Source organism: Channa argus, chromosome 3 (genome assembly GCF_033026475.1).
Source record: "Channa argus isolate prfri chromosome 3, Channa argus male v1.0, whole genome shotgun sequence".
NCBI classification, from domain to species: Eukaryota; Metazoa; Chordata; class Actinopteri; order Anabantiformes; family Channidae; genus Channa; species Channa argus.
Window position 1 is genome coordinate 15,121,487 of NC_090199.1, and position 15,978 is coordinate 15,137,464.

The 15,978-nt window shown below is 39.3% G+C and overlaps 1 protein-coding gene across 5 annotated transcripts; it reads right to left on the reverse strand.

The window, feature by feature from the left end:
• Positions 1 to 46: 46 nt before the first annotated feature.
• Positions 47 to 15,045, reverse strand: n4bp2 (NEDD4 binding protein 2). 5 transcript variants are annotated; one of them, XM_067497062.1, is made up of 17 exons: positions 14,603 to 15,045; positions 12,800 to 13,796; positions 11,924 to 12,048; positions 11,621 to 11,709; positions 10,309 to 10,385; positions 10,072 to 10,212; positions 8,627 to 9,273; positions 6,686 to 8,527; positions 6,328 to 6,413; positions 6,185 to 6,230; positions 5,817 to 6,040; positions 5,584 to 5,708; positions 4,517 to 4,643; positions 4,214 to 4,384; positions 3,816 to 3,984; positions 1,271 to 1,394; positions 47 to 411 (listed from the first exon to the last, which is right to left on the reverse strand). In XM_067497062.1, the coding sequence occupies exons 1-17, from the start codon at positions 14,838 to 14,840 to the stop codon at positions 174 to 176; spliced, it is 5,466 nt and encodes a 1,821-aa protein (XP_067353163.1). In that variant the 5' UTR covers positions 14,841 to 15,045; the 3' UTR covers positions 47 to 173. The 5 variants fall into 5 exon arrangements, with proteins under 5 accessions (XP_067353163.1, XP_067353162.1, XP_067353165.1 ...); XM_067497061.1 differs by having other exon boundaries at positions 6,686 to 9,273; XM_067497063.1 differs by having other exon boundaries at positions 269 to 1,186; positions 6,686 to 9,273.
• Between the last annotated feature and the right edge of the window lie 933 nt (positions 15,046 to 15,978).

Here is a 15,978-nt window from a genome sequence, read left to right on the forward strand (position 1 = left end):
ATATATACACACACACACACACACACACACGTGTGTTTAGCAACAGTTAAATTGTAGACAAATATTTTATTATTTCATAATACATTATTCTCTGTAAAACCATTTGAACAAATGAATAAAAATACAAGTTACTCTTTCTCAATTCATGTATTTACAACATTAATATACAATCATTAAATTGTGTAAACACCATTTGCTCTACCTTTGTGAAAACTAGAAAAACAGAAGCAATTTGAAACCAACAAAAATATTGTAATCACCCAAGGAATACTACTGCTACTGGATTTGGCACAGTGTAAAAAGCTACAGGGAGCAGGGTGGATCAACTGGCTTCTAAAGAGAAGATAACTAAACATATATTGTTGATTCTTCACCTGAGTTTGAACATCATTACTGCATATGGAAAAGCATCTGCTAAGACAAAGGACAGTGATTGCATCAGAGTTTGCAGTGGAGGTTGTTTAAAGTATTTTTTGAAGTTGTTCAACCTATATATTGGTCTTTGATCATATGAAAAGCAAGGTGCACTGCTACACTACAACCAAAAGATAATTTTTTTTTCCTGAGCATCTGGCTCTCTGTGTTAACTTGTCAGACAATGATCTGTAATTAGGGCATGTCGCACATGTACATTTAGTTATAAATAAAACATTTAAATTATGTCTTGGAAAACGTTGCTATATTGCTTAAAATCCTGTGAACAAGCTTCAACGCAGGCAGCATGAAATCATGATTTATGTAACGGTGCATAAAATACTGCCATGTCTCAAATATGACTCCAGATTAGCTCAAACGATTAAACAATGTATTTATTTAAGATTAAGCCTTTTAAACACTGGGCTTTAAATACTCTATAAAGAGAGGCATAAAGGCCAATGTAAAGCAAAATACACAAAATATAAATTTACTATAAAAGTTTTTATATATAAAATATATATTATATACATTTTAACTTTACATATGCATAAAAATACTTTTTGATTCTCATTACCCAGTTGTCACAAAAGGAAAACTATTCTGATTAGGGTCTTAATTAAGATTAACATCTTAAAATTCTACTTTAACCAAGATTAGAAATTAACTAGAAAGTTTGTGTTTTCTTCCATAGCTTAAGCTTGAATCCAATAAACCAGATTCAATTCACTTTAAAGAGACCAGCATGAGACCTGGCTTTGGCTCAGTGAACCTGAGAGAAAAAGAGATAGGAGAAAGGGTGGGTGACATTAAACATGTTATGCATGTATGTGTGTCTGTAAATATGTATGTATACCTGTAGTGTCTGTTGGTGAGGTAGTCTATAACGGCGGGGCGGATGCGGGCCAAGCCCCCCTGGCTGTGGTTCCCTCTTCCTGTGATTACAGAGAGCTGAGGTCGACACAGACCCTGCTCACAATCTACACAAAAAGAGGCCAAAGAAAAACAAAAGACACAAACACAGAAATAAAGTTAGCAGGAATCTAATGCACAAACTTAGAAAATGTGGTGTATTGGCTGTCCTGTTTTTCCAGATTTACAAGTGTATTTGATTGGAAACTGGACTTCATGGGTGCTGCATCCAATGTATACAATGAAAAAATGGGTTGGGATTTTTATAAACTGGTCTTCGTACATATTTAGGTGCTTACATGTACACAATGCTGTTTCTGTTCTGCCCAGATATTGTGTGACAACTGCGCTGTAAGAAATGGGGGGCCAAGACGTGAAGCTCCCCCATAGAACTTCAACAGTACAGCTAAGCTAAATTAAGTTGTGTCTTTCAAAGACATGATGCGTTTAAGATCAATTTCCCTCTGTTTCCCTTATAGCAGTTTTTTGTGAACTGCAGTGAAGAGATATCTTCAGCAGTCATTGTTGTAACTCTTGCTTTTAGCTTATCTAAATGTAAATAGCGATAACTTGAACCTTTGCACTTTGCAGATGGAGTAGCCCGAGTACTTTTGCAGTTTGATGTTTTTGGACACATAATCTGATAAAACTCCCTCAGATTCTGCCTGGAATATACAGAATTGTTGCATGTGTGACTTCTTAGTGCTAAACTCAGTTTTTTCCTGTCATTCAGAACCCCTGAGTTTGTTTTTGCCTCTTAAGACTCATAGCATGGTTTGTGTTTGGGGTTATTCAGGAACTTTTATAAGAAACAAGCCACAGGTGAAATTGTTCCACAAATTCAACCCTAAGAGTTCCTGACAGGACCACTATGTTGCTAATAGCCGTAATAATACACATTTTGCCAAAAGGAATGTTGAGCACATTTTTCAGAGGATGTTTATTTCATTAGGAGATTTGCTGTGAAAAAACTCAGATCAATAATTAATGATGAGGGGAACACATTCATTAAGCATACAAAGTAATGGCGGAAAAAGTAATGGCAACACTAGGCTTCTGATGTCAATTATTATCAAATGGAATCAGGTGTTGGTAAACCTGGGAGTCCTTGCAGTTTAATTCTCGCCTACTCAATCACTTTTAATCCTCCCAGAAATTCGTGACAGAGCAGCTCGCCACACACACACACACACCATAAGGAGATTTTACTAGGGGGCTTGCGGGATAAAATCCATATACTTTTGGGAGCGTCTCACTTGGATATTTGCATTCTCACATACACACCCCTCCAGACAAAGTCAGGAGAATGTCATGCATGTGTGAAGAAACTTCACATTGGCGGTGTGTTGACATGATGAGTTTCAATTATTTAGAGATCAGTGACTTTTCAGCTAATGCTCACACATAAAAGCACAATTGCAGAACAAGAATCTGTGTTTATGTGATATTTAGCACCTGGTGTTTGAGAGGGACAAGAGAGACATTACAAGACGACCACTCTCTGTGCATGTTTCACCTTGTACTGCCGCAGCTGTCACATTTTTCTCACAGTACTGTATTCACAATTGTGCTGCAATTAGTGGTTGACCCATTTTGACATTTTTAATCAACTGGCATTAATAAAAATAAAGCAGCCACATCTGCAATTTGTAGAGTGAGCATTTAACTCGCATGTGTGACTGAAAACTTGGGAGTGCAGACTACCAAACTCGGCATGCCATAAACTAGCTGTACCTTCTTTAGTGGATCAGTACACGCCAGCAAAAATCAACTTACCCACATACACTAAATTGCTAAAAGTATTCGCTCACCTGCCTTTAGACCCGTATGAACCTTAGTGACATCCCATTGTTAATCCATAGGGTTTAATATGACGTCGGCCCAACCTTTGCAGCTATAACAGCTTCAACTCTTCTGGGAAGGCTTTCCACGAGGTTTAGGACTGTGTTTATGAAATACATAATACACAGTGCTCGCAGTCTTCACTCTAATTCATCCCAAAGATGTTCTATCGGGTTGAGGTCAGGACTCTGTGCAGGCCAGTCAAGTTCTTCCACACCAAACTCACTCATCCATGTCTTTTTGGACTTTGCTTTGTGCATCTGAATTCATTTATTTGGATGGGTGAGCAAATACTTTTGGCAATATAGTGTATGTGTACCCATCCCAAAGTGTGTGTATTTTAATTGATTGATTGATTGATTGATTTAAAATTACATAGTTTTATAAAATATTCTATTATGGTTCTGAAGTCCTTTATTTTCCACATCTTTTTAGTTTTAAATATTTGACTTCTTTTAAGGTGTATGGACATCTCTCTCTCTCTCTCTCATGTTGTTTATAATTTGCCTTTTAAATGGTGCAAATAGTGAGACAAAAAAAATAAAAAAACATCGGCATATATAGTGGCCATTGGCCCTTGGATATGACAGTAACATGTTAAACTGTCATTAGATATGACAGAGTGTATACAGTATATTGTTAACTACCTGTGGTTTTGTCCTGTAAGACCTGAGCCAGGTGCTCCAGGGCTTCGTCTACATGGAGCCCATGAAGGTCAAGGATGTTGTTGGGCAGCAGAGAAGAGTTCACCCTCTCAAAAATCTGAGCTGCTGCACGGTGATTGGCCTCACGCATCCGCTGGCCATGCAAGTGTCCCTAAATATAGGGTTGACAAAAATAAATAATTAATAAGTGACAAACAGCATTACTTCTAATACAATATATATATATATATAGAGAGAGAGAGAGAGATAGATAGATATATAGACAGATAGAAAAACAAACCAACTTAACAAAAAACGTAACAAAAAAACATAAAAAGTGCTTCTTTACATACAGCACGCATAAACAATACTAAAACAAAACAGTCTCTATAGGCACTTACCTGCTGTGCGTAAAATGAAGCAACCTCCTTGCGTCCTTGTTTGTATGCCTCAGCAGCTTTGGTGAAATTCTCAATCTGTCGAGTCCTCTGCAGGCTGGCCTCGGCCCTGAAGTCATCATACTCTGGGTCCTCTGTGTCCTGATAGCTGGATACAACTGGCTCCTGGTGCTTCTAAAAAATTAAAGGATAGAGTGATACATACATCCAATTAGTGGTGGGTAATAACATATTTACACACAGATTAGCCACAATCATTAGTTTGTAACCACTGTTTCTTTCTCTCTATGCCATGTTTGTTAATACCTTTTCTCTCCCCTTGCTGGCTGCTCTGTGTTGGCTGGACCGAGGAACTTCTGGGGCAACAACTGTCTTGACGATTTCCTCATCCAGAAGAGAGCGAAGAAATAGCTCTGTCTGCATCAGATTGTAACTGCGTAAGCATTAGCACACAGAAACTATTCATGAGTATACAGTGTTTTATCACACAAAACACATATCAGTTAACCTGTATTACAATACAATACGATGTCCGTGGCTTAAAACTATAATATGCAACTTAATCTAATGCTAGATTCTGCTCTCTGCTCCTAATTTATATACTTTCATGTTCTACCATCTACTATGCTCCATCATGCTCTGCACAGCACTTCAGGTTTTAATCATCAAATCACCATAAATAAGCAAGCTGCAAATTAACTGAACTTCTGATGGAAATTCACAAAACCAAATTCATAAATGTTTAGAAATTGTAGCTTTGCATGTTCTTCACATGCTAGCCCGGTTTTCCTCTGGGTACTCTAGCTTCCTCCCAAAGTCCAAAGTCATGCATGTTAGCTGAATTTGTGACTCTGAATTGTCCATAGATGTGAATGAATGTGTGAGTGTGAATTGTTGTCTGTCTGTTTATATCTGTCTGTGTTGGTCCTGCTAGACTGTTCTGTTCTGAGTGTACCTTGCCTTTCACCTAATGACAGCTGGGATAGGCTCCAGAACTTATTCTAAACACAATAAGCCATTAATAATGGATGTTTCTATTAGTGTCAGTTTCAGGCTTGGTCCTTAAAATACATTAAAATAACTAATTGTGTTATCTTAAAATCTTTAATTTTAGGTTATATACTTCTTACACATATTTGTTTCAATTTGTTTTGGTACTGCACCGAGTGTAATCAAATAATTTAGATGTGATAAAACGCCATCAAATGCCTTCTTCACTTTGTATTAACAACCTGAGTTGACCTATCAAATTTATTTCAAGTGATGCATCAAGACAAATTCACTGCTAGTGTTACAATAAAGTGGGATATAAGTGTGAAGTGTTTAAGACAGAACCAGACTCATACAGGCTTTAAGATACACTTGTGTCTCACTTGTTGTCTCTGAAGATGTCTTGGAGGAAATGCCTGTCAATGGTGGGGAAGAGGGAATACAGCTGGTTCTCCTTCAGCTTGGTGGCTCCATCTCGCTGGTTGAGGTCTGCACGAACATGTCTGATCTGAATTCAATAGAGGTAGAAAGAGGTTAGGACTGGGGCAGAGAAGAACAAGCAACAAGATGTTTGTAAGAGAAATACTTAAGTCTGCAGCTACAGCCCGTTAATTACCATCTCCACATTCTCCTGTAAAGCCTGCTCCTCTTTCATAATATCTCTTAGAGAGACATGTGGGCGGGACACATTCCAGTGGTCCATGAATGGCAACTGACTCTGGGCCTCTGCTTGGCTGTCCTGTGATGCATAACTATCTGTACTAATCAGGAATTGTGTGGTCTGTGTGTACTTCTGTGGCCCAGGCTTGGCCTCCTCACATTCACCCCAGTGTACTGAACCTAAACATTCAATAAAATTAAAAGTTCAGTGGTTGTGTAAGAAATATTGCGTTTTTATATATGCCATCTTGTAGGCACTAAACAAATTCATGTTGCTGTTATTAGTTGGTGCTCCAAAGGTTTTATATTTGTGTGTGAACTTACTTTCCTTAAGTAGGTGAAATGATAGAATTGCTTGTCTTTGCCTTTCCTATAAAATGCAATTTATAAACAGATTAACCAACAAAGACCCTCTTAAAATATCATAAATAGTAAATTGTTACAGTGTCATATATTAAAAAGCTCACCTGGATTGTTTCCTTCCACTTGTGATGAAGCAGTTTAGCCAGGTTGAGGTCCATCTGCACTTCATAGTCATCCCCGGAGCATGTGCCTGAGAGGACACATAACTTTATGTCAGAAGCAGAGAAAGACAGACTTTTTATTCATGTCATTTTCAATATATAAACGTAAATCAAAGGCTCTGTATGTGTCACGTGCTTCTTTGCAGTACATGTGTAATGTGTACAGCTGTGTAAAACACTATCAAGGCATTTTGAGCGAGACCCATATCAAAGGCATGTGTAGCATACCCGCACATTAACATTTAAGCATTAAATGTACTGTTTGAAAAATTGGACAATGAGACACCTGTGTGTTAGTTACCTGGGTCTACTCCCACAGGACCAAACAGTTCTGTCAGCTGAAGTGCTAGCTCAGTGGGTAGCTTCAGCTCCAAACTCTGGATATCCAGGTGTTTGTTCCTCATCTCCTCCATGGCCCTCCTATCAGTCCTCTCCTCCTTTCTCTGTTTTTCCTCGCCCCCAATCTCCTCTAGCTCAGCCTGCAGCAGTCGGTGGACATTATCCATGCTGGAGATCTTGTCTCCAACCCTTGACTCTTCGATTTCTACTCCATCATCTATGTTCCAACCCCAAACCCCACCTTCTAGGTCAAGTTCTGATATCACTTTGTTTTCTGTTTCAATTCTTGCTTCAGGCTGGGTAACTTGAGGAAGTTTTTCTGCATGTAAGGTTGTATCAGGATGATCTTTGTTCCTAATTGGAGCAGCTACACCTTCGAAGTGTGGTAAGTCGGTATTAGTGGAGCTCTCATGTGACTCACTATTTGTCCCACTGGTTGGTTCCTGAGCCCCCTCCTCAAACCCAGCTGGACCCCCCTGTTGCAGATCTTCATTAGTACATACACTGGTTTCTGAAGCCTCACCGTAATCTTCAAACAGGCTAGATATTTTCTGGTCATCTTTACCAGTAGCACAACCTTCTACTTCCTTCTCCTCCTTGCCATCTTCATGTCTAAAGAACCTCTCCCCAGAGTCCAACAGCAAGTTGGTGGTCCATTCTAGGTCATGATGGCATTTGTCATACAGATCTTCTAATGTATCAAAACCGACTAGTCTAAAATGCAGACTGAGAATACGCAGGCTCTCAAGTCGATCTTCAGCTGCCCCTAGCTCCTTCTCCTCCACCTGTGTGCCTTTCTCGAACACCACACGATAGGGTATCTCTTTGTGACCAGAGGGCTGAACAGCAACTAGTGTGGAAATGTCAGAGGACAGCTCTGGCATGAAGCGAGAAGAATCACCAGACAGGATTTTGAAATCACTGGAGGGGCTACACACAGTGATGACTGTATTATCAGGGCTGTCTGGATGATTCAAACGCCAAAGAAGGGCAAAGTCATGAGGTTCAGTCTGGGTGAAGCAGCCTGTATCTACCAGAGGATGAGGCTGCAGGTTTGCCTCAGATTTGGACTGCACGAAGAGATCAAGGCTGGAGTTAGAAGTAGTAAAATTAGGTTCAAAATCTATTTTACTGGTGTTCTGACTAATGTCTCTGTTTTGAGCTGTGGTACTTGGGCATTCAAGATTATTCAAAGAAGAACCAGGGCAGTTTTGAGTGAAGGTAAGGGCTAGCTTGCAATGCTTGCCTGATCTGCGACTATGTCGCTGCTTTCTCTCCTGACTGCCCTCACACATATAACTAATAAGGCTGGTGTCAAACTCCATTCTATTGTCTCTACCATCTTCTGTGCAGTTGTTAGTGCCCACATCAGTATGGCCGCCACCACCTGGTTCTGTAACAACATTATCTTTAATGCTGTGGCTTACCACTTCATCACAACATACTTTTGAATCTCCAACCAGCGAATCAACAGTTAGACCAGAGAGAGGATTCATACCCTTGGTTGCTTCCAAATCTTCAGCTGTTTCTCTAACAATATCTGACACATTCCATCCAGTTGTGCTCCATTTTTTATTATGTTTCTCTTGATTATCAATTGTTGACTTCCAGTCTAACACACAATCAGGTAATTCACTTCTGCTTTGGCCAATACTGTTAATGTTTTGCACTCTCTCTTCACTGTTATATCCACAGTGCAATTCCTCAAACCTGCCGCCGGCTTCCTCTTCTTCCTCCAATATCTCTCGAAAGCTTTGGGAAGGGGAGGACGAACAGGAAGAGCTGGTCTGAATGACAGCTACACCTGTATGAATAAGATCACAGAGCTTCTGAAATTCTGTTATATTAGGTGTAGACTGCTCTTTCGTTTTATTTTCATTACTTTCTTGATAAACACCATTACCTTCCTCTCCATTTCCCTCTTTTTGTCTTTCTGTCCTTCTTACTTGTCGCTGTTCAAGGGACCCTTGAGAAGGCCAATCCCCTTCAAAGTTCAAAATATTCTGCATGCCATTTTCTTCTTCATATCTCATCAACTGATCCCTTCTTGTTTCTTTATTTGTCTTTTCTTTCTTTTTTGCCTTGCGCTCTGATTGGTTAGTATCTTTCAAGAGATCTGTAAGTTCCATCCTGCTTGGTCTTACTCTCCTCACCCTCTGTCCAATAGACTCAGAGAAAGCCACAGGCCTTTCATCAGCTCGTTGATCTTCGTTCATCACTGACTCCACAATACAGTCAGGTATTCTCTGACCTCCTACTGATTGATTTAGCTCTAACTGGGCATCCAATTGCGGATCTAAGTCCCCCAAATTCATGTCATCATCACCGTCAGAAATTTCTGGGTTTTCCATTGGTCTTTCAGTAGGCTGAAAATTGAGTGACTCGGTAGATTTGTTGGTGCTATCTGCCACCATTCCTATCTCACCAGAACAACCAATGGATGACACATCAGGGAGGGAGGAAAACAGCTGAGGGTGGGAATTCTTATACCCCTCAATTAATCCAGGCTGCCCTACCAGATCAGGACATGGTGTTTGAGAGGATATTGGCCTAGAGGAATCAAGAGAGGTATGAATAGTATAACTGGCAATTTTGATGACAGGTGCATAATATCTTAGTCTGTAGTGGTCAGGGATTTGTTAGAAATATATCCTGTACAGTATACAACAAAACTGATTACACCCATGTGCCACATCACGTTGTATCAAAATAGTATATATATATTCTTTTTAAACTGAAGTGAAGGATATAACTGTAAAGAAACAAGTTAGATAGGTTACATTAAAACTTGAGGGGTTATTAGGTTAGGTTGTCCAGATGCCGTTGCCTTCTCTTCAAAAATTATGCCACACATATTTCACTTTTACACAAATTAGTTTTTAGGGGTTTTCTGTTCAGATCAGAACAGGGCATAAAGTCAGTCTCTACAAACAGTATGGAAGAAGAAAACCATTAGTCCCATAACTGAAATGTAAAACATTGCCAAAGAGCATGACCTTGTTCAAATCAAAACATAATTTGTTATGATCAGATGGGCTATGGCACGTTTAGTGTTGACCTAGCCCAGTGAAATCATAAATTGAAGGTGGCAGTGTGCTGATATATGGCTTCATCAGCAGAAAGTGTAGGGCGAATTATATTTAAAGATACACACTCAATACAAGTTTATAAACCCTTTACTGAATAAAAAATCTAAAGAGGCCCAGCTGGAGACTAATTTTCCAACATGATGATGATTTTCATATCAAGTCTATGAGTTTGTTTCATACAAAAATTGATTCCGTAAAATCAATGCATGCAGTTTGAAACAGATCTATATGAAAACAGACATCTGTGAGTCACACTTACTTTGAGATCCTGTTCTCCAGAAGGAGACGCTTCTTTGACTCAGGCATCTGTGAACCCATAATAGAATGGACTGTGACAAAACGCTCATATCCAGTAAGCATGCGGCGGATGGTTTCCACTGGTACATTATGTGAGGTGCGTCTGCATATGTACAGAGACACACAGAAACAAACAAATAAAAAACACAAATTGCTATATCTTTTGCTTTTTCAAAAATACTCATTTACCCAACCTCACCTCGCCAATTCTCTGGGCTTGTTCTTCCACGCAGTGTCTGGCTCTCGAAATAGCACTTTATATCCATGTTTGAGTGCCTACGACAAATATAAGGACTGACGATTTTTAGCAGTTCAACAAAGTTATGTGTACTGCTCCCTGTAAAATTCCACAAATGTTATGAAATCCTTTAATACTTCTGCTTAATTACTGTCAGAAAAACTGTATGTGAATGATACTATACAATTTTTTAGTGTTAAAACTAGATTGCATAAAGGTAAAACTATACTTCTCTTCGTAAATGTTGACACAGACCTATGCAAAGAAGGGAATTACCCCGACATGGACACCTCCCAAATCTCAACAGTGCGTTGAGCGGAGATGTCAAAAGGTGACTCTGCATGATTTTATATTTCTTTATGTAGGACTAGCATCTATCTGCATAACCCAGATTCAATTACAAACAAAAAAAGAAGGCTGATGTTTATTTATTTACTGTTTTTTTACTTAGAATACATTTTCTTAATTATAAAAATCCAAAATAGCCATTACTTTTAAAAGGGCAACTCCTCTAATTTTCAACTTGCTTTCTTTTGTCTCTAGTTAGGGGAATATGTGTAGATGAATGCCATAAATCTTTTTCTGCTTTCCCTGTATTAAAATACTTCTATGCTTCTAGTCGGAAAAAGCGAGTTTTTCAGTTCAGGTGATGTCGTGTCATTGCTTATAATATGTAGACTGTAATGTAGATTATGTAAATTAAATTATATGTGGATTTGTAAATATAAACAAGATAGACAACTTTTGAAATATTATAAAACATTTATTTGCCAAACTAGAGCCTTAGGATACAAGTCTAAAATTGGTTAAGTCACCCTTTAACGGTATCGGAAGTATGAAAAGTAAACTGAACATGCCTATTATCTCTGCTCTGTTTATACTTTTCCACTTGATACTTGTGTTAGACATAAATGTGGATTACAGTTCTTTCACAGTCCTACAATATTTCTGATGCACAAGATTGTCAGATGCAATGCATTTATAGAATTGAGCTTGTTTGAGCTGGAGCTTTCATAAGAGGAATATCTAGAGAGACATGCTGACAGGCAGAGACAGAAAGTGACAGTCGAAGCTATGTTACCAGACGTTTTAGGCTACAACACTGCAATCTGGATCCTGCAGGGACTGAAAAATCTAGAAAGCCATAAGCCATATCCTTGATGATGGGATTTATGAAACTTTTCTCCAGAGCAATTAGTGCAATAGCAAAATTAGAATGACACTGTTTGAACTCTATTTCTGTGCTGAAGAAACTGCAGGCATGCTGACTAACCTGAGCCACATAGGGTTTCATCTCCCAGCCCTGCATGTTGGTATTGTCAATGATGATGGGGTTAGTGCCCTTCTCAAAAGCTTCTTTGGCTATGGGATGATGTTTAAATAAGAGAGACAGCATGACAAACAAAGCATTTCTTGTTTAATTAGAACTGATAGATTTACATAAAACTACAAAATAACAAAAAAATAATAAACCTTTAAAGAGGTTGTGCAGAAAAATCTAGCGTTACAATTTTGACTGTCTCCTCACTTCTTATAAAAAATGTTATTTTTTTCCTCTCTCTTTTTTCTTCTTTACCTCGTTTATGGTTCCACTCATGGGCCTCTTCCAGAGCAGTGGGCTTAAACCAATATTCTCCATTGCAAGTGAAGTAGTCATCAGTGCTCAGTATAACGCCACCTGGGTTATGGGCCAACAACTCTCTGCAGAAAGAGACAAATAAATACACATGACAGGTTGTGACTGCTGTAGTAAATGTATATGACTGTACCAGTATCAGAAGAATGTTCCTAAATATAGGACTCTGTGAACTTGATATAATACTAGTTTTAAAAGTGTAAACTTATTAATATTCTCACCACTGCTATATCCAATTCATTACATGTTTACACAATCTACACTTGTTATACTGCAATACACGTAAAAACTTACCTCAACTCTACACGTCCAATTTTTAAGGGTGTAACAGTACTACACATAGGAGGTACCAACTTTATGGATTTCAAATTTCGACATTAACACTAGCTATGGTGCTAAAGAAACCTGCTTTCAAGTAGGTGTGTTAGTAGTAGTCCTGACTCTTATCAGGGAATAAACTAAAAACAGAATTTTCAGCCTAGACCCTGAAATGTACCTGTATGTCAAAGTAAACTACACATAACCCTAACAAGCCCAGTAGCAAGTGAGCAATAATGTCTGTGATTTTTTGTTAAAGCTTGTTAAAAAGGCTCAGTTGGTAGAACAGTTGTCCACAAACCACGGGGTTGACTCCCTGTCCTCCTTGGTTATTAGTCAAGGTGTCCCTGGGCAAGAGACTGAAACATCTAGTTGTCCCTAGCTTCTGCTGCTTAGTTTTAAGTTGCTTTGTAGAAAAGCCTTAGCTATATGACTTCTAAAAAGTACACATTTATAAAGAGCACGGTGTATTTCCATTTTGTATCCCAACATTCTTACCTTGCCATGGTAGACTTCCCTGAGCCTGGTGCACCGCGTAGTAGCACAAGCAGCCTACCTTCCAAATGTAGCCTGTTGTGTTGGGTAGGAGGATGTAGAGCAGCTGGCACAGCCCAGGATTTGGGAATAGTGGCAGAGGGTTTGAGAGGTGCTTTACTGACTGAAGATGCATGCCTAAGTTGACTAGGCCAGTTGGAAGGATGCTGAGCCACAGGGGTAATAAAGGATGGCACTTCATTTCCATGGATTTGGGGAGAAAACTCAGGTGCTTGTAGGTTCCAGGGTGTAGACATAGAGCCAAGTGACTCTTGATTTAACATATTCACCTTAGATCTTGCTCCTCCTTCTATCGCTTCAGATTGCATGACCCTAACCTCCTCTGATTCACAGGCAGGCACCGGGTCTTGCTTTTTATACACCTGGAAAGCCGATGGGCGTCCTGAAGCTGCCAGGTCCAGAGGAGGTTTCAGCTCATTTTCAGATGTCTCAGCCATCAGATGTGTAAAATCCACCACTAAATGCTGGCCCTCAGAATTCTTGTCTTCCCATGTACTAAGCTTGTCCAGAGGAGAAGCAGGTTCAGCCATATGCTGCTGCTCAGCAGGAGGCCCTTTCAATCTAGGTTCTATGCTGGACTGAAGCAACTCAGGGAGGACCTGCTGTTGAAAAGCTAGTGGTGGGTAAAAGGAAAGGGAGGCACAAGAAGATAAAGACTGACTGCTGGTTGGCTCATCTTTAAAGTTTTGTTGCGCAGTAAGGGTCTCAAGCTCCTGATCAACTAGCAGGTCCAACTCATCTGTCAGAAGGTTGGTGAAGGGGGGAGAGGAGGGCTGCTGAAATGGTTTGGAGGAATCTGGGTTTGACCTAGGTTCAGGAAACTTGTAAGGCCTAAGCAAGGCTGCTGCAGTTCGTTCAAAACCAGATATAGGGGAAGGAATTGGGGCTGCAACTTCAGCAGCCACAGACAGCTCCAAGAGAGAATCCATTGCATTTTCAACTACACCACAAACAGGAAAAACAAACAAGAAAAAATAAGACAACATGACTAAATTTGTCTTCATGATTCCATATTTGATTGTAGATGCAGAAAATAAGTACATGAAATAAAGCATGTAGTAAAAAAAACAACCATATCGAGATTTTAAAAAACCTCTGTACATAAAATAATCACATGTAAATTTAAAAAAACAAAAAGGGAACTATGCTAGCAGTACCAAACACCACATATGACTTATCATAACATTATCATTACATACACCCATAGATTCTTTAGTGCACCTTATAGTCTGTTCAGGTCTGTTCAGGTAAGACTGAAGATACCTGAGAGGTTAATAACAGCTGTGTTACCTTTGGTTAGCCATTTACTGTATGAACCTCATTTTAGTTCAAATTGCTCTTTTTTTTACCTATATACCTACCGATCTACCTATTTATGTGCCAATTGCTTTTTGGCCATTACTAGTATTATAAAACTAAACTCAAGTCACTATTACAATGTCCAAACAGTATCTGTCATTCATGGATCCCGGGGAGGGCTGACATTTCCATGTAAAATAGGCACAACAGGTGGGAAAAGATGAACCAAGCAATGCAAGGTACGGTTTATTGTGCAGGTGGTACCTTCAGTGTAAAGTAATCTCATATGGAGAAGTGCTTTAACCCGGTGAGAAATTGACTGCTAACAAGCTACGCAGCTAACGCTAACTGGTTAGGCAAGTTACAGTAAATAGCATTTCCGAGACACGCATAGCAGGTTGGACAACTGACGCTAACCACCAATCTTATGTGTTGTAGCCAAACTACCTTTAAAATCCCATTCAGACAGCACGACGTAAATAACTTCAGGGTCCAGGTGTGAGAACATCTCCACCATGCTTTTCACGATTGTATCTTTATCGACGCTGGAGGGAAAGTTATTTGCCATTGTAACGTTATGTCTCTGAGGTATTCGGTAACCCGAGGTGTAGCCGAGGCTGTCCTCATCCGACGGGCCGCCGGGGACTCTGGCCGGACTCTGCCCGTTTTTCTTTCTCCGAGGCATTCCGTGGCCGATTTGTAGCCACCGGCGGCTAAACGAGCTAACCAAGTAGCTCAGCGGGTACAAAAAGGTAGTGCGGAATTGAAAACATACTACTACGGTATCTGGTAGAGTAGCCAAAGTCCAGCTACTCGATCTGGTCAGAACTAATAGCACTGCGTGTGGTGAAGATAACGCTGCAATCGAAAGCACGGACTGTCACAACCAGACTGAGACTTCACCACAGGAAATTGGGCCTTCAAAATAAAAGTTTGCTCTGGCGCATATTCTCTGGGCTTTCAGAGCAACTTGGAAAGTGAAAGCACATTTACTAGAATACTATACAGTTTTGACATATTGGAACTTTACCTTAACATTTCAATGTTATGATACTTTTACTTCTACGCTACTACATTTTTAAGGAAAATATTGAGAAACCTAACTTAATATTTTGACCTACTGTTACTTTTGTACTGAAGTATATTTTAAAACACTTAACAAGTAGTTCAGCAAAATCAAGATTATTACTAGTAGGAATTGAGTCACTGGTGGAAGCTAAATCATGTATAGCTCATGGAAAAACAATGTGTGCATTTTCCTTTTCATTGCATCTGGAAGAAATGAATTATGAATGTTTTGGTAAGTTTCTGGAGTACAACAACATATTGATATCTTGTAGATGATGAATGGTGGAGCTGATGAACTTACTTGACCTATCATAATGATGCGGTTGTTCGGTTTATGTTGTGCTAAACTTGTTCCTTAATATGTTGTTTTCTCCTTTTCTGCAGTACATTAAATAGCTGAAAAACTTTCAGCAGCAAAATGCAAAGTATCAAAAGAACTTATTCTGCTGTAAAATTCACCTCATGACTGATCTATTAGTGATTACTTCACAGATCATTAACTGGTAAGGAAAAAGTTCTGCTATACAAAAAGATTAACTTTTAGATCTTTCTGCCTCAAACTCCTATTTAAAACGTAAATCCGCTTATTTTTAAAAAGTGGCCTGTTGCTGAGGGAAAGTCGAATCACTTTTCCGGTGGTGATTATTAGTTGGCCACCAGGTGTCACTACTTAGATTTATTTTCATCGAGAAAGTTAAGGCGCTGAACCCATAGAAATATCAGTAAGCAGAAATACCAGCCGTTTAAAATGTTGA

What these genes read in the sequence shown, in the direction of transcription:
- n4bp2 (XM_067497061.1), bottom strand. Translation starts at nt 14,840, where the DNA reads ATGCCTCGGAGAAAGAAAAACGGGCAGAGTCCGGCCAGAGTCCCCGGC. An exon ending in GTCTGAATGGGATTTTAAAG is followed by an intron (nt 13,797 to 14,602) that starts GTAGTTTGGCTA and finishes TTTGTGGTGTAG; the next exon opens with TTGAAAATGCAATGGATTCT. An exon ending in ATTTCACCTACTTAAGGAAA is followed by an intron (nt 6,041 to 6,184) that starts GTAAGTTCACAC and finishes TTGAATGTTTAG; the next exon opens with GTTCAGTACACTGGGGTGAA.